Source organism: Oncorhynchus tshawytscha, linkage group LG13 (genome assembly GCF_018296145.1).
Source record: "Oncorhynchus tshawytscha isolate Ot180627B linkage group LG13, Otsh_v2.0, whole genome shotgun sequence".
NCBI lineage: Eukaryota > Metazoa > Chordata > Actinopteri > Salmoniformes > Salmonidae > Oncorhynchus > Oncorhynchus tshawytscha.
Window position 1 is genome coordinate 34,428,950 of NC_056441.1, and position 27,295 is coordinate 34,456,244.

General features: G+C 42.6%; 2 protein-coding genes across 6 annotated transcripts in view; both read left to right on the plus strand.

The window, feature by feature from the left end:
• Positions 1-1,455: 1,455 nt before the first annotated feature.
• LOC112264762 (DEP domain-containing mTOR-interacting protein) lies at positions 1,456-5,936 on the plus strand. The gene is made up of 5 exons (XM_024441568.2): positions 1,456-1,743; positions 2,583-2,714; positions 2,841-2,911; positions 3,039-3,143; positions 3,328-5,936. Exons 1-5 carry the CDS (start codon positions 1,725-1,727, stop codon positions 3,454-3,456), a joined length of 456 nt encoding a protein of 151 aa, XP_024297336.1. The 5' UTR covers positions 1,456-1,724; the 3' UTR covers positions 3,457-5,936.
• A 2,580-nt stretch (positions 5,937-8,516) lies between these two features.
• LOC112264764 (collagen alpha-1(XIV) chain) overlaps positions 8,517-27,295 on the plus strand; it is an 83,885-nt gene continuing 65,106 nt past the window's right edge. For 2 of the 5 annotated variants that reach the window (XM_024441572.2, XM_042295556.1), the window contains exons 1-5: positions 8,517-8,838; positions 10,829-10,960; positions 13,432-13,548; positions 22,166-22,306; positions 22,467-22,571. In XM_024441572.2, coding sequence (XP_024297340.1) covers positions 10,864-10,960; positions 13,432-13,548; positions 22,166-22,306; positions 22,467-22,571 — 460 coding nt within the window. In that variant the 5' untranslated portion in view covers positions 8,517-8,838; positions 10,829-10,863. Of the gene's footprint in view, positions 8,839-9,085; positions 9,136-10,828; positions 10,961-13,431; positions 13,549-22,165; positions 22,307-22,466; positions 22,572-27,295 lie in introns of all 5 variants that reach the window. The other 3 variants (XM_042295554.1, XM_042295555.1, XM_042295557.1) reach the window with 3 other exon arrangements.

Sequence of the window (27,295 nt, forward strand, 5' to 3'; positions counted from 1 at the left end):
AGAGCTGTTGTAACTGAGTCAGGTTGGTAGGCCTCCTCGCTGGCACATGCCTTTTCAGTTCTGCCCACAAATGTTCTATAGGATTGAGGTCAGGGCTTTGTGATGGCCACTCCAATACCTTGACTTTGCTCTCCTTAAGCCATTTTGCCACAACTTTGGAAGTATGCTTGGAGTCATTGTCCATTTGGAAGACCCATTTGCGACCAATCTTTAACTTCCTGACTGATGTCTTGAGATGTTGCTTCAATATATTCACATAATTTTCCTATCTCATGAAGCCATCTATTTTGTGAAGTGCACCAGTCTCTCCTGCACCAAAGCACCCCCACAACATGCTTCACAGTTGGGATGGTGTTCTTCGGCTTGCAAGCCTCCCCTTTTTCCTCCAAACATAATGATGGTCATTATGGCCAAATAGTTATATTTTTGTTTCATCAGACCAGAGGACATTACTCCAAAAAGTACAATCTTTGTCCCCATGTGCAGTTGCAAACTGTATTCTGTCTTTTTTATGGTGGTTTTGGAGCAGTGGCTTCTTCCTTGCTGAGCGGCCTTTCAGGTTATGTCGATATAGAACTCGTTTTACTGTGGATATAGATAATTTTGTACCTGTTTCCTCCAGCATCTTCACAAGTTCCTTTGCTGTTGTTCTGGGATTGATTTGTACTTTTAGCACCAAGGTACGTTCATCTCTAGGAGACAGAGATATTTGTGGAGTGATTGAAAAACAAGTTTTAATGACTCCAACCTAAGTGTATGTAAACTTCTGACTTCAACTGTAATTGGGTAAATACATTGAATAATATATTTGTAGAGGCAAATACCTCATGCTGTCAACAGCTAGGAATGTTCTTGATTTATCTCACAGAAGGCCATTATCATCAGTTTGTTTGTCGATATGTCATTGTGGATGTAGTCATTGTTGATATGGATGTTGTTGAACCTTCCCACTGACCATGTCTCTCATCCATGTAGCATGACAGAGAATGTGTGTGTGTGTGTTTGTGTCACGTCCTGACCTGACCTTAGTTCCTTTTTTATGTCTCTGTTTTAGTTTGGTCAGGGCGTGAGTTGGGGTGGGCATTCTATGTTTTTGTTCTAGGTTTTGTATTTCTGTGTTTGGCCTGGTATGGTTCCCAATCAGAGGCAGCTGTCGATCGTTGTCTCATATTGAGAACCATACTTAGGTAGCCTGTTTTCCCACTATGATTTGGGGCTAGTTATTTTCTGGTTAGTGTTTGTTGCACCGGTCAGAACTGTTTGTGTATTGGTTTTGTTTGTGTGTTCATTCTTGATTAAAAGGTATTATGGATGCGTACCATGCTGCACTTTGGTCCTCCTCTCCTTCCACCAATGAAAATCGTTACAGTTTGTGTGCGTGTGTGTGTAATAGAGAATGTCCTGTCCTTCCACTCCACCTTGCCTGACCACAGTGACCAGTGGAAAACTCCACTGTTTCTTTCCCTACCTCCATTAGAGCATTAGTGATCCCAAGATGCCTTTCTCAGCTCTTATCGCCTACCCTGGGATAGCCTGGCAACAAGTCATCCCTCAACCCCTCCCACTCCCTCCCAGCCAGCCTAGACTGTTTACTCTCTCTGGGGGTTAACATTTAACATTTATACCGGAGCACCACAGCTGACTACATCATCAGAGATTGTGGACAGCAACCTTCCCAAGTTACTTGGCACTTTGGCTGGCAAACCTTTGAAGTGAATTGTACGATGGGACCTCGGACAGCTGGTAAGGGCAACTTTTATTGCGCGAGGCAAATACGTGAAAGGTGGAGATTGTAGGTTTACTGAACTTGTTTGGGTTTACTTGCTATGGCTAATGTAATATTGTGTCTCTTGTTAAGTCATAAGCATTGGTGTTGAGTTCACCTATATGAGTGCTACGAATACAATGGTATCACAAGTGGCTGAGGATCTCTTTTTACTCCTACTTGTGCTCTTAAGTATTTTTAAATGATCATGTTTATTCCTTTTTTTGTGAGACAGAACCATTTTATTGATGAAAAATGATAGATTAGTCCAATTATATGCAACTAGAAGAGATACCCAGCACAGATGAAAGGATTATTACATTGAGTTTGACTGGGGGTGAATTTGACCTTTTATTCTATATGTCATCATAATAGTATGCTGGTGATTGTTATGTAACTAAGTACAGTAACCATAGCTTCCACGATAGGCTGGTATAAATATAAGCTTGTCAGGAAGTGTTACCGTGATATCAATCAACTCAGGGAGTGTTCATACAACACATTATGTGGCTATATTTGATTAGCAGCAGACACTTTGTTCTTTCATAACACTCAGATATGAAATGGGAGGCAGTGGGGTATGTGGTGTGTGTTTGATTTGATGTGTTCTACTATGAACTACAGCACAGCTAACAGTTCTGAAACTGGAGTGTGTGACTGTGTGTGTGTGAGACATTTCAGAAGGAATAACATGGTGGCCTCCTTTTGTTATTCGTGCTTTTTCCTCTCAGTATACTTTGTCAATCACTCTCAATCATAAAACATGTCTATGCTCTCTGTGTGACATCTCTGTATGTTCTTCTTCTCTTTCTCTCAGTCACTCCATCTAAGGAAAGAAAGATGGTGTCCGGGGGGCAAGATAACAGTTTTAGTAGTGGCAACAGCAGGTATTGTAACAGAGGTCCCATGCTTAGCCCTACCTTACCTGTGCTGTCAAACCCCAAATCAGGTTAGAATCTCTCTGGTCTTCACCTAAAGCTGTATCATGTCCTCTCTGCTGTACAGATTCAATTTAAACACCACTGTTCGTGATGACACTGAGAATCTGCTAACAGCGTCTTTGTTCCATTGACAGTGCTAAAGAGACATGTAAGTCCAGAGGAGCTTCGGAGACCAGGAGGTTCATACATAAAGAGGACGTTTACAGTACGTTACCACAGTGTTCCCTCTTATTCATGCAAAAACAATTAAACACAACCAAATATCAATGATATCCATAACCTTTTTTCACGATTCTATTCCTTTGTAAGTCATGTGATCAATCTATCTCCAGATTGTGGGTGATGCAGTGGGCTGGGGCTTTGTGGTCAGGGGGAGTAGACCATGTCATATCCAGGCAGTGGACCCCAGCGGCCCTGCAGCAGCAGTAGGAGTGAAAGTGAGTACCATGGCATTGTGGGACATTTAGTGCAAAGAGCATCTCCAGGGCTTACAGGTTGATAGCTTTGTCAAATCAATATATTTGTTATACTGGTAGACAATAATAAGTCTTCCTCTGCTATGTGCAGCTCTCATAAATTCTCTTCATTACGTACAGTATTTGACCAAAGTCTGTTTTCCAGGTGTGCCAGTTTGTGGTCTCTGTCAATGGTCTGGACGTCCTGTCTCTGGACTACAAGACGGTCAGCAACCTCATCCTCACTGGATCGCGGACCGTGGTCATGGAGGTTATGGAGGAGTCTGATTGCTGAGGATGAGGTTGTATTGTATTCGGTTACAGTCAACTTAAGGCCTCAGTAACCCATTGGCTCTTGGTGGTCGAAAGCTTAAGAGTAAGAATGTGGACTGTATTGGCCGAAATAAATCCATAGATACCTTATGACCTTGATATGGAGCCAAATGGACTTAGCTACATGATGGACTTGAGACGCGGGGTCACAGCAACAGAAAACTGACGAGCCCCACTGTGAAGCCGTGTGTGCTTACATCATCAGTCTGAGACTCTGGCCAGTGTTCTGTGGTTAACATGGATACTGCTTGTGTTTTTTTTGCTCTCCCACAGCAGTTTAGACTTTTGACCTGTGCGCCTGCTGTTTGCTTTTCCACCCACTCCCTCGTTTGCTCCAATGGAGGGTACCTTCCTAGAAAGACAAGTACTTAGGGTGTTGTTGATTAAGTGAGGTGGCACATATTGTCAACAACACCGCACTTTGTGACGTGGCAGAGGTGTTTTCGAGAGCAGTAGAATTTCTTTAGATGATTTAGCTTTGCATTTTGCTTGGAATATGTTTGGCATTGAATGCTAACGTTTGGTAGCGGGAGTAACTTAAACTTTGTATTCATATTGGACTGAAAATAGCACAATACTGTCAAACTGCAGATCACATACTTTCTGGCAGCATAAAAAGGCTTGGATGTCATCTTGGTTTCTGATTCCACTGCAATATTTTTTGGAAACCCACAATACTGATAAAAGTTCAAATAATCAAACAGTAGTAGCCTATCAACATGTTAATCCTTGTTTTAAATGTATTTTCAAACAACAAATCCGTGTGTTATGTTAATGCACATAGATAGGTTATAGCAGTGATATTGTGCATTTTGTCAAATATGTCAAGGGTAATGCATGATCACATAGTCTAACACAAGGTATAAAGGACCCAAAGCACTAAAGGAGTTGTACTTTCATATAGCCATATAGCCCGACCCTATACATTTGTTATGGTCAACTGATCTTTAAAGGATATTAGTGCAGACCAGGCCCAGCAAAGAGTACCTGAATTTGTGTTAGTGTCTGATCAGTGTGGAAATATTTCAATTAGCCAATGAATTAATAAAAATAAAGTAATTTAATGGAAAATGTTAGCAAATGTGTATTTGAATCAATGTTTATGATATTAAAGCAATAATATGATTCATCACTTGCAAATAATCAATCTTATTATTGTTAAAAATCAGGGCTCACGTCAACGGAAGCAAATTATTTTAGCAAAATCACCAGAAAATCAATATTATGGATAGAAATGTAACCGCTTCAATCAAATAGCAATAAAGTAAGAGCATTTATGGAACCCTGACGGGAACGTTAAACTGCAATAAAAGTTTAAATAACCTTGAAGATCAAGATCAACAGGATCATATTGGCATTCCTAGATTAAGTGGTTATAATATCTGGTCAAGGAGTGTGCACTGTGCAATAAAATCTGTAGATGGCATGTGAATTATAACAACATTCAATCACGTAAAGAGACTATATGGTTCTGACCACCAGGTGGCAGTATGTACCATATATACAAATGATATTTCCCAACTGGATCTCATTGACTGAATATCCAAATCTCTTTTACAGGCTTTTTACTGTAAATACCTTTCCAGTACTTTGAGAAGTTGTTTTGTTTGTCATGTTTGTTTGATGTCACTTTTGCCACAATAATATTACAATAACAAACCACAAGCTGCATTATATTTTTCCTGCAATATTAGTAGGGTCGCTATCACTACAGATGACTAAAATATCCAGATTGGTGCCTGTTAGTGTAGGAAACTTATGTTAAGATAACCCCTCTGCTGCCCTCATCAGAGTTCAGGGGCCAAGGGTTTAAGTGCAGTAGCATGGAATGCTCTTAAGATGGGTCAGGGCTTGTGTCAAGGGCAGACATTGTGAGCTACTTCAAACTCCATCTAGTGATGAGCTCAGCATTATGAACGCACAAAGATATTCAAAAGCAAAAAGAGGAAGTGATATTGTGTAACCATATCCTACTGTGAATTCTATAACTGCAGGAATGTTAACCCCATAAGGGGCCTCCAATAAAAAGAGTTGAAGAGGGATTCCACAGGTAATTGATTTTAAAAAAGACGATTCTTTATCACTTCTGTCATGACCATGACCTTGCTGTCATAGCGATGCATAAAACACAGCGTACCTAACTACCCCTCTGTGCTTGTAGAAACACATTCGACATTGGGTCAACTGGGAAAGGTGTGTAGCCCAAGGGGCTGTGGGAAGCCCTATGACTTCATGGGGCTAACCATGCTAACATACTGTATTCAGTCACAGTCTGCCTTTAGTCAATGATGTGTTAACTGCCCATTGATGAGTGGGCACTAGTTTGCTGTGAGATGGTCTAATAAAAACAGCTACAGTATCTAGAAGTTACTCAGATAAGTCAAAACTGCTATCTTTTTCAACAGCAAGAGTAGAGCCTGTGTGTTTGGAACCATTTCAATAAAAAAAATACTATATTTATTGAGTGAAACATTAAACTTCATCGGATATTCATTCAAAAAAAAATGTAGGCTGCACCGGAGTGCCATTCCACTCATAACACCAAAGTGGCAAATTCGGGGGTAACCTGACGGGCCCGTTGAAGTAGAACCTAGGTTATATTAAGGTTGCTGCAACATGATCAAAGTGAGTGGTACTTACTGTAATCTTAACTTGTGTCTGTGCTATCCGGGATCCTTGGGACGTCACTACCCCATTGAAGTTGACATTTTAAATGGTTACGCTAAGGGTTAAGGTTAGGGCTAGGTAAGGGTTATGGTTAAGGTTAGGGTAGGGGTTAAGGTTAGGGTTTAGGGTAGGGACGTCCCAAAGATACCAGATTGCACTGACCTCTTAACTTGACACAGATAGGGGCCTATTATGAAAGGCATTAACACATTTAATGTGGTCAAGATAGGTAGTTAGTTCATTTTAACAAAGTCACTTTCCAGAAATTATTTTATTTCTTACCCAACCAATCAAATACATTATAGACTGATGGTACATACAAAAGTTTGGACACACCTATTTATTCAAGGGTTTTTCTTTATTTTTACTATTTTCTACATTGTAGAATAATAGTGAAGACATCAAAACTATGAAATAACACATGGAATCATGTAGTAACTAAACAATGGTTAAACAAATCAAAATATATTTTAAGTTTGAGATTCTTCAAAGTAGCCACCCTTTACCTTGATGACAGCTTTGCACAGTCTCTGCATTCTCTCAAGCAGCTTCATGAGGTAGTCACTGCATTTCAATTAACAGGTGTGCCTTGTTAAAAGTTAATTTGTAGAATTTCTTTCCTTAATGCTTTTGAGCCAATCAGTTGTGTTGTAACAAGGTGGGTATACAGAAGATAGCCCTATTTGGTAAAAGACAAATTCCATTATTACGGCAAGAACATCTCAAATAAGCAAAGAGAAACGACAGTCCATAATTTCTTAAAGACATAAAGGTCAGTCAAAATTAAGAACTTTGACAGTTTCTTCAAGTGCAGTCGCAAAAACCATCAAGCGCTATGATGAAACTGTCTCTCATGAGGACCGCCACAGGAAAGGAAGACCCAGAGTTACCTCTGCTGCAGAGGACAAGTTTATTAGAATTATCTGCACCTCAGATTGCAGCCCAAATAAATGCTTCAGAGTTCAAGTAACAGACACATCTCAACATCAACTGTTCAGAGGAGACTATGTGAATCAGGCCTTCATGGTCGAATTGCTGCAAAGAAACCACTACTAAAGGACACCAATAATAAGAAGAGACTTGCTTGAGCCAAGAAAAATGAGCAATGAGCAAAAGACATTAGACCGGTGGAAATCTGTCCTTTGGTCTGATGAGTACAAATTATGCATTTTTGGTTCCAACCGCCGTGTCTTTGTGAGACCCAGAGTAGGTGAACGGATGATCTCATGTGTGGTTCCCACTGTGAAGCATGGAGGAGGAGGTGTGATGGAGTGGGGGTGCTTTTTCTGCACAGCATTCCGCCATCACATCTGGTTTGTGCTTAGTTGGACTACCATTTGTTTTTCGACAGGACAATGACTCAACACACCTCCAGGCTGTGTAAGGGCTATTTGACAAAGATAATTAATTTTTTTATTTTACCTTTATTTTACTAGGCAATTCAGTTAAGAACAAATTCTTATTTTCAATGACGGCCTAGGAACAGTGGGTTAACTGCTTGTTCAGGGGCAGAACGACAGATTTGTACCTTGTCAGCTCAGGGATTCGAACTTGCAACCTTTCGGTTACTAGTCCAACACTCTAACCACTAGGCTACCCTGCTGCCGAATGATGGAGTGCTGCATCAGATGACCTGTCCTCCACAGTCACCTGACCTCAACCTAATTGGTTGAGAGAATGCCAAGAGTGTGCAAAGCTGTCATCAAGGCAAAGGGTGGCTACTTTGAAGAATCTCAAATATAACATATATTTTGATTTGTTTAAACACTTTTTTGGTTACTACATGATTCCATATGTGTTATTTCGTAGTTTTGATTTCTTCACTATTATTCTACAATGTAGAAAATAGTCAAAATAAAGAAAAACCCTTTGAATGAGTAGGTGTGTCCAAACTTTTGGCTGGTACTGTATTGATACAACACTTTCATACATGTCCCATTGCATGTTGAGACAAGAACAACTTGCTGCACCCTGATGATGGTGATGGCCAGATAGATGGAATGCAAACATATAACAGAGCAGAGATGAGAATGTATTATCAATTAAAACCTTGAAACCTGAAATTGTTGCATTTTCAGGTCTTGAGAATACTAAGATAATCATGAACCAAGGTTAACAGTTAAATGTTGTTGTTATAGGCCTACATAACAACACCCATCTATGTCTGTGTGTGCGTAATATAATAATAATAACATGAAATAATAATATATGCCAAGTTACCAAATGGCTGGCTGATTAAGCTATCTCAAATATTTCAGCCACATCAGTAAATTCTCCCCTGAAAGGAGGAATGAACATTTGCACGCAGGTAGCGCTCGTGCGGACCAGAAAGCGCTAGGGGAAAAAAAGACATACCTGAAAAAAAGCTCACGGACGAGGAGTGAACGCATGTAGCCTACCCTGGGGGCGGTCAGAACAGAATTCACATTTCATAGCTTATCACCTCTTTTATATTGGCTCCCGCCGAAACACATTTTTCTGCCTCAGTCAAGATTAAACGAGGTGAAGGAATGAATCGCTCAAGGGATGGGTGAATGAATACCAGCACGGGATACACCCACCATAGCAAGTCTGAAACTGAAGGAGCTGAAGATAGTTTGCCAACAGCCCGCGAAGCAAGACACACAGGAAGGGTCCTTTGGGAGCAATATTACCTGTAAACATATGTTTTGAAAAGGTATGAGATATTTTCTTTAGTTTTGGGATAAAGTCCGTTTTTAATAACACGTTTAAAGTAGAAGTGGTCGGGAACACGGAACCTCACCTGTCAGTGGTGGTCGTGGGGGCGCATTTGGCAATATATGCCCATTTGGTTTAGTCAATTTATTATATCTGTTTTTGTACTTCGTCGATACTGTTTGTTTATCACATTTATTATTAAAATATAATGTACAGTCGTTTTCCATTTTCCCCTAAATCTATAGGCCTACACGAACCATCACCGAGGACTGTGGACTACTACTGCGGTTTACCTGTAGGTTAGCCTACTTGTACACCTGCAATTTGTCATAATGGCAAGATTAGAAGGCTATTGAGGTACATTGGGTAGATGAGGAGAAAGATTAGGCACGGCGAATTGAAGTGCTGCTTTGAAATACCAGCTAGCCTAATGACGAGGTATTCTTATTGAAGTGTTTGCATGAGTTTGAGAGAAAGGTGTGACATCATGCTCATCTATTTTTTACATCCTCCATTTGTTTGAGAAGATACTACTGCCACAGTACTCTGCAGGAGCATGCCACGTTTCAAATATCATTATGAATGATTTATGGGTGTCATTGTGGTTATGCCAAAGTTTAGATGCTTTGTTGAGTTTATTTTCCAAACTATTTGAAATGTAAATGGGACTGTTTTATCAACCTAGAGTTGAAGTTTATCAATGATATTCATAAAATGGCTCTATAACTTCTAGGGATGTGCATATTTCCCTTTCAAGATAATTCGATACTTATCTAGATACATGGGCTCCGATATGATACAGGAACTACACGTTTTAGTTTGAAACGATTCATGCAATTCAGTTTGATTAGAGAACAAATCGATGCGATTCAGTTCGATGTGATACGATTCGATGCACTAACATTTGTTGCATAAAGACATTCATTTTCCATTATAAACTAAAATCTGCTGTTGATTGAGCTCATGAGCTGGGCCTCTCAGAGCTGGATCAGTCTGAGCTGACTTCACTCTCTCTCTGTGTGTGTGTGTGTGTGTGTGGGTGTGTGTGTGTGTGTGTGTGTGTGTGTGTGTGTGTGTGGTGTGGTGTGTGTAAATTATGTATATCTATGGTGTACTGTATGTACTATGTAGGCACCTGAGCTGAGTTATAAGTGAGACTAGGTATCTATCATCCCACTACCACTATCAGATTAGGGCGACAATGTAGCCTAGCCCCCCACCAGATTAAGTGTTTGAGCTAGTAATATATCAATATTTATTGTTTACAAATGAGCTATGACATAGCCAATGAATATATAGCACAATTTTGGATTTCACCCCCATCTCAAAATTGAATGATTTTGACCATTTGGATGTTTTTATGGTGGGATCTTCTCTTTTCCTCTTGCTTTGGCCATGCAGTGCTCCTTTCTGTCCTCATAATGAAATCATCAACTTTACCCTGTATATCTAAAAATGACTATATACACATACTGTTTAAAGCAAAATTACCAGAACTATTGCTGATGGTGAACCTGAACAATCACAATAAAATAGATTGTAGTAAGCCCCGTTCAGCAGGTATGACCTGGGCACATACCTCAGTTCAATGTCTAGTTTTGATTTATATTTGGTTAAGTTTTCAACTAACATGAATTCAACATAAAATGTTTGTTTTTTTAAAGAGAAAAAAAAGAATCACCATGTCATTGGATTACGGTTAAAAGTTGGGTGAAAGAAAGACAAAATGCCATTACGTTGATTACTTTCGGCAAATCCAAATCAGTTTTTCACGTTGATACGTCATTACATAGATTTTTGGTGGTTGAAATTCCGGTAAAACACCATTTTCAACAGTGCATAGATAACAATAACTAGCGTTAGCGCAATGACTGGAAGACTACACGACTTCCAGTCAAGCTGTTCCTCTAGACTTCCTTTAATAATGGAGCTTATCTATTTATTTTCAATGGCATCAGGCATTGTCATTCCGTTTGATGTCTCGTCAGGTTTTCTGAGCTCCTCTCCTATACCAGTGTGAAGGATGCCGGCTACAGGACTGAAGACGTGGGTATGGAATCCTCTACTCTGTCTGGCTCTTATCTCTCTCTCACCTGCACCAGCTCCAGCTCAGGGTCAAGGTAAACACGATCATATAGGCTGCTTCTTATCCTCTGTCGCCCCGTGTGTGTCTTTTTGATGTGCCGCTTTTGTCAAAGTGTTTGTCTCTGTGTCACTGTCACTGTGATTATTTTACTTCAAAAGGGAAAAGTCACTATTTCCTGGTAATATAAGTAAATATTTGCGTGTAAAATCACATCATTAACATTCCATTTGATGTGCCGCTTTTGTCGAAAGCATTTGTCTTTGTGTCACTTTCACTTTGTGATTATTTTACTTCAAAGGGAAAAGTCACTATTTTCTGGTAATATAAGTAAATTTCTGTGTGTAAAATCACATCATTAACTTTCCATTTGCAGTCAACTAAAGTGTTTTAAGATTATGCTTTTACATGAACTACCTACCTTTATGGTCTTTGCCTATATATACAATGTTGCAAACAATATCTGACTTTGGCCTTATCCTTGTTGATGTGAAGACAAACCAGAACTGCACCCTCAAACAGCTGCAGTTTGTTTACCTGGGCTTGTCTTGACACCGTTGCCCAGTCCTCAAGTGAAACGAACCACAGCATTCCTGTGCTAAGAGTGCACTCTGTACTGTGCTAACCTGGGCTACAGCATAGTGCCGCTTTGTGTTGTATTGTAGCATTACACCTTGGACAGTATCCATTGGGTGTCGGCAGAAGCCTTCTACTCAAAAGGGCTGACCTCTTGTTTAAAGTAAACAACCTGTCCTTTTTACAGGTCAGAGTTCAAAGTGTACGGTCAGTGGGCTTCAATAGATGTTTCCTTCAAAGTGGACTAAAGAGGTTTAACTGAAAGCATCTGGCCCTTGAGGTCGATAGACAAGGGAGGGATGTCTGGGAACACAGGCCACTGTCACCCAATGGCATGTGGCCACGTGCCCATCCCTACAGTGTCAGCATCTCACCCAAAATGGCCCTTCTTATAACTAATTCTTACATATGAATTAAAATGCATTAAACTTTCTGTACTGTATCTGACTTCCAAACTCCCCATGGGTACTTGAGGCCTCTTAAACCCTCTGCAGCCTGCTGGCTGCTTGCACAAGATGGCTATGAAAAATATATGAGAACTTAAGCCCATCTCCACACAGGCAAGTCCTTTGTCTCGGAGATGTTGTTTACCGAGCGTACAACTAGTCTGAGACGTCTGTTCTGGAAATTTCCTGGCTCACTGTACATGGTGATGCATAAAGTCTCTGAAGGTTTAAAAAAAAAAACACAAACAACACACATGCTAATTCTCTCACTCGGGGAAACAACATTCTTCAGAGAAGATCTTTTTTTCAGAGAGAGTTAAGCCCTGCTGAATACCCACCCCCCATTTTCAGGTTGGTGAGCTCAGTACAGTATTATTATTCGCCTGTTTGCACCATGTACCATCTCCGGGCTCTTTACCTTCCAATGAGTTACTCCATTCTATGTGCTTGGATGTATTCTTTCCATACCCACATCAATGCCTCCAAATATAATCTCATACACACATCATTATCCTGTATGTTTCAACTGTAGAGCTTCGCTCTCATTTATGTCAGTCATAGTGAAGGTATTTAAAGAATACATTGGCACCAGATAGCTTGCCTGCTCCTAATGAGGACACAAACAAGACAAGTTTGTGGGACTGTTTGCAGAACTTTCCATTATTACCAAATTAGATGGGAATGTTTATTTGTATTTTATTTTACTCTGGGATTTGGTCATGCCTAGTATTAACTACTGTGCGGAGCTGTGGGATGTTGACCCAAGAGGAAGTGGTGAAGTGGTATATTGCTCTACTTGCAGATAGATATCTTCTTGAAGACAGGAATAGATGCTATTCCAGTGCCTTTCCCTTTGTCGCTGCTACAATTGAAAAAAAGTCACATTCTCCTCTGAAAAGGCCTCAAAGTAAAGAGCACACGCTTTGTAATACACCCTCAATTCGACTGCTCCGGCCAAATGCAATCATGATGAGATCAGGGATGGTTCTTTGATGCTGAGATAAGTGCTGCACAAAAGACCCCCCTCCAAAAGAGACATGAGAGCTATCAATGGCAAAGTGAGAGAATGTGACTGCTTTTTTGTGACATCTGTGGTACTCTTTGAATCTGTATCTTTGTTATTTGGCCAAGATACAATCTTTTAGGACTTGAAACACAGATGGGAGTGCCTGTTACCTCGCCAAACTCTGGCTGGAGTTCAATCTAGCTGCTAACTGTTTCATAATCACTTTTAACTCAGGAATCTCAAGTTTCATGCATTTTCATTGGCAAAAAATAAATCACCAAACCTGTCGCACTCTACTAGTTACTGAATTCGGACAGTTTCTTCAAAGAACATTGTTTTTTACACTTGATTGAACCCCAACCACTGTCTTGGTGTCATATTAACCATGCGTTCAATATTACTATTGAATATTATATACAAACGTTTCTTGAGTTAGTCAATTATTGTTAAAAATTGTGTTTTGTGTCTTTTTTTGTCTAGTTGCCACTCCACGAAGACTTCGTTTCAAGGTCCTGAGCGCAACCCAGCTGCATGTGTCATGGAAAGAGCCGAAAGGAGACTTTGAAAGCTACAGATTTATTTATAGCACACAATCAGGTAAGGTCCAGCAATGTTACAATCAAGTTACGATTCGGCCCTGAAGGACTACGCTTTCTAACTTATATTCCATGTTTCACAAACGGCTTCATACTTGCAGTGTAGAAAAACGGAATTACATATCAATTACATGTCAGATGATGATGTCATCTGGTTATAGCCCGTCTCCTATGACGTGAATGGCTTCTGGAGGTTTGACTATAGTTCATTAATGGTAATTGGAGTAGGAGTTGAAGAAGACACAGACTGATTGGTAATGATCATGAAGAAATGAGGAGAGTGAGATAGCCAATGTCTTTGGCACACACTTGCAGTAAAGAAATAGGAGTACTTCAGAGTATGTGATTTCCCTCCATTTTATAATCACGTTTGGAAATGAACTCCAAACATCCATTTTGTAATCTATGTTAATTACTGTGATTGATACCCGTAGTAAGCCAACGATGTGTATCAACTTGAGACTGTATTCGGCGAATTTGACTCTGTGTAGTACCAGCCTACCATTTCACTTCTCAAGTTGTTGTTCTTAAGGTAAGATATTTATAAATTGCCAATGTATAGATCGACTCCATGACATTCCACCATGGCTTTTACTTTGAGTCCATACAGTACCTTACCCGCAGCTAGGGGGAAAGCTGCAGCTCCAGTGGCTTGCCTGGCCTTGATCTGGTGTTGATAAAGATGACGGAGTAAGCGCCAGTGAGCAGAGCACAAGCAGCTGTATCTAAACTGCCTGAGGCAGGCCAGGGCGGGGGGCACAATCTTATCCCAGCTCTGGCACCCTGCTAAAGGAGCACATCTCCCCACCAAGCCAGCTTCCTCTGGTGAACTTCTCCTTATGCCAGCTGCAAAATAGAGGATATTTCAACCGTTTCTTCCAGACCTGTGTTCAAATAGTATTCGTTTTGTCTTTTTAAATGCTATGCGCTTTTGATCGAGTCTGCCTGTAGTACCATATTGGTAAGGTTTGAGACTATTACATTGGTTTCTTTGCACCAGGCAAGCTCAATCGAGCGCATTAAAAAGTATTTAAAAAGTATTAAAACAAATAAATAATGCTATTTCACTCCTCTCGCTTTCTCAGTAAGAATTGTCATTCTGTGTGGGTTGAAATGGGAGCTTCTGAGAGAAGCTAGTCAGTGAGCCTTTGTTCATTGAAGAAGAGTTGCTTTGACAGAGGGCAACACCCGCAGACATACACAAACCATTATGATTGGGGTGGAATTGAATGCCGCGCTAGATTGTGGGTAGTAACACTGGCAGTAGGATTATAGGTTGAGGGGTGTGTCAGAAATATTCACAACCAGAATTATAGGCGCAGTAGCTGGCGGTGGCAATAAAGGGCTGGGATTTGACAAATTAATACATTTGAAGTGTGACGAGGGCTTAGCCATTCGCTGGCCAATCAAAGCGTTTCATGGATTAATATTGCATGCCATTGTGCCAAGTTCTGTAGGTTATTGACAGTCTTCGCATTGCCGTCAACGCCAATGCGGCTGGGGGCACGGAATATTCTCATCGTAGTCCATTGTGGATTGATACGACAGTTTATTAAATAGGATAGGCTATAGTAACAGTGTTGACAGTCAACATTGTTCAAATTGGCTTCAATGAGTACAGGCCTCCTTTTCCTTTCGGAAAAGCTGACCACGACTCCATTTTGTTGCTCCCTGCCTACAGACAGAAGCTAAAACAAGAACCTCTCGCGCTCAGGTCTGTTCAACGCTGGTCCGACCAATCTTATTCCACGCTCCAAGACTGCTTCCATCACGTGGACTGGGATATGTTCCGCACTGCGTCCAACAACAACATTGACGAATACGCTGATTCGGTGAGCGAGTTCATTAGAAAGTGCATTGAAGATGTCGTTCCCATAGCAACGATTAAAACATTCCCAAACCAGAAACCTTGGATTGATGGCAGCATTCGCGTGAAACTGAAAGCGCGAACCACTGCTTTTAACCAGGGCAAGGTGACCGGAAACATGACCGAATACAAACAGTGTAGCTATTCCCTCCGCAAGGCAATCAAACAAGCTAAGCGTCAGTATAGAGACAAAGTAGAGTCGCAATTCAACGGCTCAGACACAAGAGGTATGTGGCAGGGTCTACAGTCAATCACGGATTACAAAAAGAAAACCAGCCCCGTCACGGACCAGGATGTCTTGGTCCCAGGCAGACTAAATAACTTTTTTGTCCGCTTTGAGGACAATACAGTGCCACTGACACGGCCCGCAACCAAAACATGCCGACTCTCCTTCACTGCAGCCGACGTGAGTAAAACATTTAAACGTGTTAACCCTCGCAAGGCTGCAGGCCCAGACGGCATCCCCAGCCGCGTCCTCAGAGCATGCGTAGACTAGCTGGCTGGTGTGTTTACGGACATATTCAATCAATCCTTATCCCAGTCTGCTGTTCCCACATGCTTCAAGAGGGCCACCATTGTCCCTGTTCCCAAGAAAGCTAAGGTAACTGAGTTAAACGACTACCGCCCCGTAGCACTCACTTCCGTCATCATGAAGTGCTTTGAGAGACTAGTCAAGGACCATATCACCTCCACCATACCTGACACCCTAGACCCACTCCAATTTGCTTACCGCCCAAATAGGTCCACAGACGATGCAATCTCAACCACACTGCACACTGCCCTAACCCATCTGGACAAGAGGAAGACATATGTGAGAATGCTGTTCATCGACTACAGCTCAGCATTTAACACCATGCTACCCTCCAAACTCGTCATCAAGCTCGAGACCCTGGGTCTCGACCCCGCCCTGTGCAACTGGGTACTGGACTTCCTGACGGGCCGCCCCCAGGTGGTGAGGGTAGGTAACAACATCTCCACCCCGCAGATCCTCAACACTGGGGCCCCACAAGGGTGCATTCTGAGCCCTCTCCTGTACTCCCTGTTCACCCACGACTGCGTGGCCATGTACGCCTCCAACTCAATCATCAAGTTTGCGGACAACACTACAGTGGTAGGCTTGATTACCAACAATGACGAGACGGCCTACAGGGAGGAGGTGAGGACCCTCAGAGTGTGGTGTCATGAAAATAACCTCACACTCAACGTCAACAAAAGGAGATGATTGTGAACTTCAGGAAACAGCAGAGGGAGCACCCTCCTATCCACATCGATGGGACAGTAGTGGAGAGGGTAGTAAGTTTTAAGTTCCTCGGCGTACACATCACAGACAAACTGAATTGGTCCACCCACACAGACAGCGTTGTGAAGAAGGCGCAGCAGCGCCTCTTCAACCTCAGGAGGCTGAAGAAATTCGGCTTGTCACCAAAAGCACTCACAAACTTCTACAGATGCACAATCGAGAGCATCCTGTCGGGCTGTATCACCGCCTGGTACGGCAACTGCTCCGCCCACAACCGTAAGGCTCTCCAGATGGTAGTGAGGTCTGCACAACGCATCACCGGGGGCAAACTACGAGCCTTCCAGGACACCTACACCACCCGATGTCACAGGAAGGCCATAAAGATCATCAAGGACAACAACCACCCGGCCACTGCCTGTTCACCCCGATATCATCCAGAAGGCGAGGTCAGTGCAGGTGCATCAAAGCAGGGACTGAGAGACTGAAAAACAGCTTCTATCTCAAGGCCATCAGACTGTTAAACAGCCACCACTAACATTGAGTGGCTGCTGCCAACACACTGACTCAACTCCAGCCACTTTAATAATGGGAATTGATGTAAAATATATCACTAGCCACTTTAAACAATGCTACCTAATATAATGTTTACATACCCTACATTATTCATCTCATATGTATATGTATATACTGTACTCTATATCATCTACTGCATATTTATGTAATACATGTATCACTAGCCACTTTAAACTATGCCACCTTGTTTACATACCCTACATTACTCATCTGATATGTATATACTGTACTCGATACCATCTACTGCGTCTTGCCTATGCCGTTCTGTACCATCACATTCATATATCTTTATGTACATATTCTTTATCCCTTTACACTTGTGTGTATAAGGTAGTAGTTTTGGAATTGTTAGGTTAGATTACTCGTTGGTTATTACTGCATTGTCAGAACTAGAAGCACAAGCATTTCGCTACACTCGCATTAACATCTGCTAACCATGTGTGTAACCAATACATTTGATTTGATTTGTATTTAAGCGTCGCACTTCTCCTCCAAAAAAAGTAATACTAGACTACCATAAATTGTATTGTATGTGTGAGGCACGTTCTCAATAAGCACGTTATAGGACTGAATCATTTGAATATGTTTGGTGGAGTGAGTCTTTGGTAACCAGACAAGAGGCGCATTTTGGAAATGGGGACGGATACAAGCCGAATGGAGTTTGCACTGCAGGTAGGCCTATGTGAGTTGTGAATAATGCAAAAGCCTCAGTAGTAGACAATTATTTTATAAATCTTTATGGATAGGCTCCTTGGCTAATGCATGAAATACACCCAAAGCATTGCTGTTGAAACAGCTTTCGTTACAGTTGGAATAGGGTAAGGGTAGCCTACTGACGGCTTGTTTAGGGGCAAAACAAAAAAAACATAGCATAGCACTGGGCTCAAACTCACAAGGCTCAGAGCCAGAGCATGCTGCTTATATCACTGCCCCTCGGCAGTTCACAATTCTCTAGCAAGCAGGGAGAGTACTTGATGATACTTAATGGAAACAGTGCATTGTTTTTGATTATTTTGTTTTAAGCCTTCCCCAAACCATAACCTTAACCACTTTAAATGAATACCTAAACTTAATAACCCTTTACATTGTTGTTGTTTTAACCCTGTAACGATGCAGAATTAATCTGTAAAAAAAACTGCCGATCTGCGGTCAAGAACCAGAGTTCATCTCAGCCTATGCTGCACTTCAGTCCTTTGACTTTTTGGCCCTGACGGGGACATGGATTACCTCAGAGAACACTGCTACTTCAACTGCTCTTTCTTCATCTGACTATGTTTTCTCTCATAGTCCAAGAGCATCTGGTTGTCGCGGTGGTGGCACAGGTCTACTCATGTGGAGATTTTCTCTTTTCTCACTCTCTCACCTGTCCATCTCATTTGAATTCCATGCTGTCACTGTCACTTGTCCACTCAAGCTTAACATTATTGTAATCTATCACCCACCAGGTGCCCTTGGAGAATTCCTCAATAAGCTTGACACCTTGATAAGCTCATTTCCTGACGATGGCTCACTGCTCTTCGTACTTGGCAACTTCAACCTCCCGACATCTGCCTTCAATTCATTTCTTTCCAACTCTCTCTTTCTCCTCCTTGCCTCTTTTGACCTCACCCTTTCCCAATCCCCTCCAAATCACCAGGCAGGCAATACGCTTAACCTCATCTTTACTAGAGGCTGTTCGCCTACTAATCTCACTGCGACCCCCCCCCCTCCAGGTCTCTGATTTTCCTTTTCTGTCTCCCTTTCCTCCAACCCTAACCACTCAGCCCCTACCCAGGTGGTCATGCAATTTTTCACTCTCTCTCCAACTACTCTCTCATCTTCTATCCTATCATCTCTCCCTTCTGCTAAATCCTTCTCCCTCCTGTCTCCGGATTCTGCCTCTTCAACCCAACTCTCCTCCCTTTCCACATCCTATGACTCACACTGTCCCCATTTCTCCTGGCCGGCTCGGCCCTCCCCTCCTGCTCCGCGGCTGAGTGACTCATTGCGAGCTTACAGAACAGGGCTACGGGCAGCTAAGCAAAAATGGAGGAAAACTAAACTTCGGAGGACCTATCATCCTTTCACTTCCTCCTCTCTACCTTCTCTTCATCTGTATCTGCTGCTAAAGCCACCTTCTACCACTCTAAATCTCTGCCTATAGCTTCTGCCTATAACCCTAGGAAACTCTTCCACCTTCCCCTTAATCCTACACCCCCCACCCCCTCTCTGCGGACAACTTTGTCATCCACTTTGAAAAAAGGTTTGACGACATCGACTACTCATTCACTCAGCCTATTGAGTCCACTGGTCTCACTCACACAGAACTACCCTACGCCTTGACCTCTTTCTCCAGATTAAATCCTACAAGTAGTGAGGTCTGGCCGCCCGACAACCTGCCCACTCAACCCCATCCCTTCCCCCCTTCTCCAGGACCATCTCTGGAGATCTTCTTAGATTCGTTCCCTCTGACTTCAAAATGGCTCGAGTTGTTCCCCTCCTCATGAAACCAACACTCGACTCATCTGACATCAAAAACTATAGACCTGTATCCCTTCTTTATTTTCTTTCCAAAACACTTGATCGTGCTGTCTCTGATCAACTTTCTCGTTATCTCTCTCAGAATTATCTTCTTGACCCCAGCCAGTCAGGCCTCAAGACGTGTCATTCAAATGAGACTGTTCTTCTCTGTGTCACGAAGGCTCTCCGCACTGCCAAAGCTAACTGTCTCTCCTCTGTTCTCATCCTCCTAGATCTATCCGCTGCCTTTGTCACCGTGAACCATCAGATCCCCATCTCCACCCTCTCAGGACTGGGCGTTTCAGGCAATGCACACTCTTGGATTGCATTCTACCTGGCAGCCACTCCTGCCAGGTGATGTGGAGAGGATCGGTGTCTGCACCACATACTCTCAATACTGGTGTCCCCCAGGGCTCGGTTCTAAGCCCTCTCCTCTTCTCTTTATACACCAAGTCACTCGGCTCCGTCATATCCTCACATGGTCTCTCCTATCATTGCTATGCCGTATGACACTCAACTACTTTTCTCCTTCCCCCCTTCTGACACCAAGGTGGCGACACGCATCTCTGTGTGCCTGGCAGATATCTCAACTTGGATGTCGGTCCACCACCTCAAGCTCAAACTCAACAAGACGGAACTGCTCTTCCTCTCCATCACGGTTGACCACTCCACCGTTTCCCCCCTCTCAATGTGCAAAGAACCTTGGTGTGACCCTGGACAACACCCTATCATTCTCTGCAAACACCAAAGCAGTGACCCGGTCCTGCAGGTTCATGTTCTACAACATCCGTAGAGTACGACCCTACCTCACACAGGAAGCGTGTCCTCTCCCATCTGGGCTCCTGCAACTCGCTGTTGGCTGGGCGCCCTGCTGTGCCATAAAACCCCTGCAACTTATCCAGAACGCAGCAGCCCGCCTGGTTTTCAACCTTCCCAAGTTCTCTCATGTCACCCCGCTCCTCCGCACACTCCACTGGCTTCCAGTTGAAGCTCGCATCCACCACAAGACCATGGTGTTTACCTACGGCACAGCAAAAGGAACTGCCCCTCCCTACCTTCAGGCTATGCTCAAACCCAACACCCCAACCCGAGCATTCCGTTCTGCCACATCAGGTCTCTTGGCCCTCCCACCCATACGGGAGGGCAGCTCCCGCTCAGCACAGTCCAAGCTCTTCTCTGTCCTGGCACCCCAATGGTAGAACCAGCTTCCCCCTGAAGTTAGGACAGCAGATTCCCTTCCCATCTTCCGAAAACATCTGAAACCCTACCTCTTCAAACAGTATCTTAAATAATCCTCCTCGTCTTCTATTTGACTATTTGGAGAATGCATTGGGCAGGACATAAAAACAGCCTTCACCCCCCCCACTAGCTCTGACTCTACTGATAGCTACGTTATTGAGGAAAATGTACATTTTTATGCCTGTGATATGTGGTTGTCCCACCTAGCAATCTTAAGATAAATGCACTAACTGTAAGTCGCTCTGGATAAGAGCATCTGCAAAATGACTCAAATATAAATAAATACAGAGTGTGCTGTATCAACACAGACATTTTGCTGAAAAATACAATATCAGTGCTTTTCAAGTCTTCTGCGGTACATTCGGAAGTATTGGTCAAGATTGTTTGAGTCATTCATAGGGGTGCGTCCTAAAAGGTCCAGTTGTGTCAGATGAGGCCTCCATAATACCTGTGAATGACCTATGATGGGCGCATCATCTTTAAGCAAGACCTGACAGGACTTGACACCCCCAACATGCCTACACACCTCCATTTGCAACATGTTGCCTTCGGGCCATGCTTAGCAGCTATATCAAAATAGTAACAAAGGAGGAACTGTACGTGACAGTGAACACAGTTAAAGACGAGTGTTAAATGTCAGGATAATTGTAATTCCGTAGTTCTGTTCTGATGTGCAAAACATGAAGGATGAAACCTAAGGTCAATGCATAAATAGATAAAATAAATTTTAGCCACATTCCCTTAAGTGCTTCAATGGTCTGCCAGGCTCGATTTATATGAATTGATTTAGAATCAGTAGGCTACACGGGGAGTGCGTTCTCTCCTGTTTTCACACAGCCCTGTTAAGGTGTTTTTGAAGAGAGAGACAGTGGAGTAAGTCTAACTGAGTGTCTCCATGTACTGTGCATACTGCTTCTTGAAGTAATTCAGGTGTGTTGGAACAGGCCTCACTTTACTTCTCCTGCAGCAGCCGCTGAGCCGCTGCCTAGTTCATTTACTGCCGTATCCAGTGGTATCCTTCATTGCAACATCAAATGTCATTCCTGACATTCCACCTGAAAAGGAGATTTCAAAATAGTCCAAATATCCCAAAAAGTATATTTTTATTATGTATTTAATAAACAATCAGAACACAAGTGAAAACAATTTCATGAATATTTACAAAGATTGGTCTTGTTTGTTACTTTCTCCCAATTCCAGATGCAGAGGAGACTGAACTAGAGGTGACAAAGAAGGAAGCCAAAGTGATCATAGACTTTGACCCCAGACAGTTATACACAGTCAAGGTCACTGCTGTGAAAGGTGCTCAGGAGAGCAAGCCACTTCTAGGAACATTTGAGGGTGAGAAGAGCCTTAGACCTTTTACAACCTATTCTATGATTTCATGAACTTGTTCAATCAAAAGGTAATAGCTGGTCTGTGTGATTGCCATTGTTCCAACACATTTGACAAAATGTATTCTACGGTATGTGTCAATGGAACTGTGTTTGGTTTGTTTCAGCCCAACTTTCAGAGCCTGACGTTAAGAACGTACAGCCCCAGAATGTACGCCCCAAAAACCAGAAAGACACCAGTGTCACAGAGGAGAACAATGAGATATCTGAAGGTAAGTATGGGATGTATGAGTGACCAACCTGAAATCTGGAAATTGCCATGGCTCAGTCTTCAAATCAACCAAGAAATCAACATGGAGAAGATTAGCTTGAAGACACAGGTAAGTTGAAGCTCCAAAGGGCTCTTGGTTGGTGCTGAGGCTATACCTGGTGGTGGAGTGGACAGCTGTACATTTTTCATTGGGAGTAGATGAGACAATTAGAAAACATTGCCCGTGTGATGTTTTTGTTTGAACTTTTCTGAAGAAGAAAGGCCTTGAATTGGATCCTCATTCCCACTCACTCATTGGAGCAACAACTGCAATGTGCTTCATTTCAAGTGGACTTTGAAGGAAATTCCAGGGCTGGAAATTGCCACAAAGTAAGTCTACATTGGATCCCAGTAAACAAAACTTGTAATCGGACTCCAAGACACCAGAGGTACCACAGACACTGTCTTGTGGTCCTGAAACAGACAGAGCCGGAGAGGATCTGATTAAACCAAAAGCACTGGATATTGAAGCATTTTGGAGCAATGATCTACTTGTGATTGCTGTGTTCCGTAAAACCAAGGTAAGCCTGAAACTGTTTTCCTTTTAAAATGAGCATGAAGTTGTTATAAATCTGTTATGGTAAACGATCGGCCAGGATCTAAAAACTGGAATGACAAAGTTTAAAACCAGTCATCATGACACTGATACAAAGCTGTAATATTATAGGAGTCTACAGTTATGTCTCAGGGCTAATACTGTATAGGAGGATTCAGCCCCAACTGAAATAACATCTGTCAGGGTAAAGGTTATGTATGCAATAGTTGCAGAGGTATTTTAACACACCCTTCCAGTTGAGTTCAAACAGATAAAAGAGACCTGGGGACTAAATATTGATTATTTATAAAGGATTGATCTCAAAGTGTCTGCCACAGTATTGCTCCCTGTCTGTAACCAGTGTCAATATTTTTTAAATTAAAAAAACAAAAAAAAACTGTGATAGTAAAAGCTGTTGGTGGGCTGAAACAGGCTATTAGTGGTAGATTTAGGAGTTTGTTTTCAGACAAAGATAGTAACAGTGTTTATGAAACTCCTGTGGAGTCTGTGTTTCATGGTGACTTGGATCGTCTGCTTCTGGCATAAAGAGCTATGATTTGGCTGAGGTGTCAAAAAGTGTTTTGCAGTTATGGAGTGTGGTGTAAGGATCCCTGTGGTGCTTTGAGGTCTGCGATGGATCACCTGCCGTCTCTTAAAATGCTCAAATTGCCTATGAGTAAAAGACAGAAGGGGAAAATAACTTGGATATAATGATGCGGCTTTTCTTTCTCCTTCACTCTCTATCTTCTTTCTTTCTCCAAACTCTTTCTTTCCCTGTCAAGCTCTAATTTCTTCCCCCTCACTGTTTCTCTCCTTTTCCCCTTCCTCCTTCTCTCTCACCCTCTCGCTCTCCACTCTCCCTCTCTCTCTCCATTGCATGTAGACAGTTGACACAGACAGCTATCTCCTTGCCCACACTTGCAGAATACCTTTGCTATGTTATCACGGGGCCCATTCTTGGACGGCTCCAGGCTTGCTAAGTAAACCCCCTGTAGCTCCCTGCCTGCCTGGGTGTGCAGATATACCAGAGGGCATAAAGGTGTGCCCAAGGCCTGGCAGATGCCTCAGTCCCACACAACCTAGCACTTACCTCCACGCCTACCCTCTCTGAACTGGGCCCAGGAAGGATATTAGGCCCCTATATTTATGCCCTAATTGAAGTTGCTGGGGACGTGCTCGGCAGAGTCGGCGCTTCCGGAGGTGGTGGTGGTGTCATAAGGGACACATATAGGTAATTAAGGCCGGATGACTCATGCATCGCCATGGCAGCGCTTATGTTGTGCAGTGGCCGGGGTTTGGGATCCGAGGCTTAGGGTTGATTGACACATTTTTGAGCGAAAAGTAATTGGTGTCAGTCGGTGAAGGGATAAAATGGCATAGTTTATGTATGACACGTTGATTTTTAGTCCCTTTTGGCTCTAGATGAGTATATGGGTATGTGCCATGTGGTATATTACACTGCCATAACATTATCATAGGCATTACTTAACGTCTTTTCATTTCTTTCCAGTTTATGTTTGCCCTTCCAGCTTTTAGGTATATTCTATATGCAGCGGCATAAGCAGTTACCAGTACATCTGAACCAATAACCACAACCAGTACCAGACCATATCCTTTACCTTTCAGCTAGACTGCTTTCAGTTCCCGCTGGCTACACTGCTACCTGCTCAAGTTAGCGCAGATAGCATTAGCTTATCATCCACTGTCGCTTGGGGGTCAAGGAGGAGATTACGCTTCCTCAATGTCCCTTAACTAGCAGGTGGTTGGGGAGGTGGTGCTGCCAGACAGTATTACGCTGCGATGACATGACCCATTTGTTTAACTTTAATTACACGGTCATTTGTTCACATGGAGGTAATTGGACTGTATCCGGAGAGGCCGGCGAGATAATGAAATCACAGCTTGCTCCTGATTCCCCCCACTCTTCAGAGGACCCTAACGCGCTGTAGTGTCGCCCCCAGGAACCACAGGTTATATTTTAAGCATAGAAGACATTTAGTGGTCTGTAGTAGCCTACGGGCAGGGCTGCTTAGAGGACAGAGAAGTTCTCTCTAGGCTCATGAATAACAGCTAAGAGATGGGGACAGAAGATGTTATGGTAGTGGTGTCTTTTGAGGCTGTTTAGTGAAGGAGGAGGTTGTTATTTAGCTTTTTTGTTGATTAAGATGCGATTAAATATCTGTGCAGTAGTGAATGAAAATGTGACAATTTGCCTTGTAAAACAGCACAAATTCAGCAATAACAGGTGCAAACTAGTGTTTTGAAGCATGGCTAACTTTCCTAATCCTCTTGGATGTCTGGAAAACACAGTATTTTCACAAGACATAAGAGCAACCTGAGGTACAGTGAGGGAAAAGAGTATTTGATCCCCTGCTGATTTTGCCCACTGACAAAGAAATTATCCATCTATAATTTTAATGGTAGGTTTATTTGAACAGTGAGAGACAGAATAACAACAAAAAAATCCAGAAAAACGCATGTCAAATGCTATAATGTTATAAATTGATTTGCATTTTAATGAGGGAAATAAGTATTTGACCCCCTCTCAATCAGAAAGATTTCTGGCTCCCAGGTGTCTTTTATACAGGTAACGAGCTGAGATTAGGAGCACAGTCTTAAAGGGAGTGCTCCTAATCTCAGTTTGTTACCTGTATAAAAGCCACCTGTCCACAGAAGACTCCAAACTCTCCAGCATGGCCAAGGCCAAAGAACTCTCCAAGGATGTCAGGGACAAGATTGAAGACCCACACAAGCCTAGAATGTGCTACAAGACCATCGCCAAGCAGCTTGGTGAGAAGATGACAACAGTTGGTGCGATTATTCGCAAATGGAAGAAACACAAAAGAACTGTCAATCTCCCCCTGCCTGGGGTTCCTCGTGGAGTTGCAATGATCATGAGAACGGTGAGGAATCAGCCCAGAACTACACGGGAGGATCTTGTCAATGATCTCAAGGCAGCTGGGACCATAGTCACCAAGAAAACAATTGGTAACACACTACGCCGTGAAGGACTGGAATCCTGCAGCACCCGCAAGGTCCCCCTGCTCAAGAAAGCACATATACATGCCCGTCTGAAGTTTGCCAATGAACATCTGAATGATTCAGAGGACAACTGGGTGAAAGTGTTGTGGTCAGATGAGACCAAAATGGAGGTCTTTGGCATCAACTCAACTCGCCGTGTTTGGAGGAGGAGGAATGCTGCCTATGACCCCAAGAACACCATCCCCACCTTCAAACATTATGCTTTGGGGCTGTTTTTCTGCTAAGGGGACAGGACATCTTCACCACATCAAAGGGACGATGGACGGGGCCATGTACCGTCAAATCTTGGGTGAGAACCTCCTTCCATCAGCCAGGGCATTGAAAATGACCCAAAACACACAACCAAGGCAACAAAGGAGTTGCTCAAGAAGAAGCACATTAAGGTCCTTGAGTGGCCTAGCCAGTCTCCAGACCTTAATCCCATAGAAAATCTGTGGAGGGAGCTGAAGGTTTGAGTTGCCAAACGTCAGCCTCGAAACCTTAATGACTTGGAGAAGATCTGTAAAGAGGAGTGGGACAAAATCCCTCCTGAGATGTGTGCAAACCTGGTGGCCAACTACAAGAAACGTCTGACCTCTGTGATTGCCAACAAGGGTTTTCACCAAGTACTAAGTCATGTTTTGCAAAGTTTTTCTGGATTTTTTTGTTGTTATTCTGTCTCTCACTGTTGAAATAAACCTACCATTAAAATTATAGACTGATCATTTCGTTGTCAGTGGGCAAATGTACAAAATCAGCAGGGAATCAAATACTTTTTTCCCTCACTGTATTTCTGTAACCATGGACACAGGCATGTTTTTTTAAAGGCTGAAGTCATGTAACTGTTGGAATTCTCTGTTCAGTGTCAAAGACACACAATTCCCTGTAATTAATTAGTTTGGTAACAGACTGTATAGTACTTTTGATCTTCAGCTGTAGTGCTGTTCATGTAAGACACGCAGGAAACACTGTTATGAAATGGAAATCATTTGATGGACAAATGGAGCATTGCAACTTTTATGCTGGACTCTTGGGATACTGCTTCCTATTGAGTGACAGGTATTATGTCATTCATTTGTTGGTATTATAACAAGTTTTATAACAGTTTCATTGCAAAAGAAATTCACCTG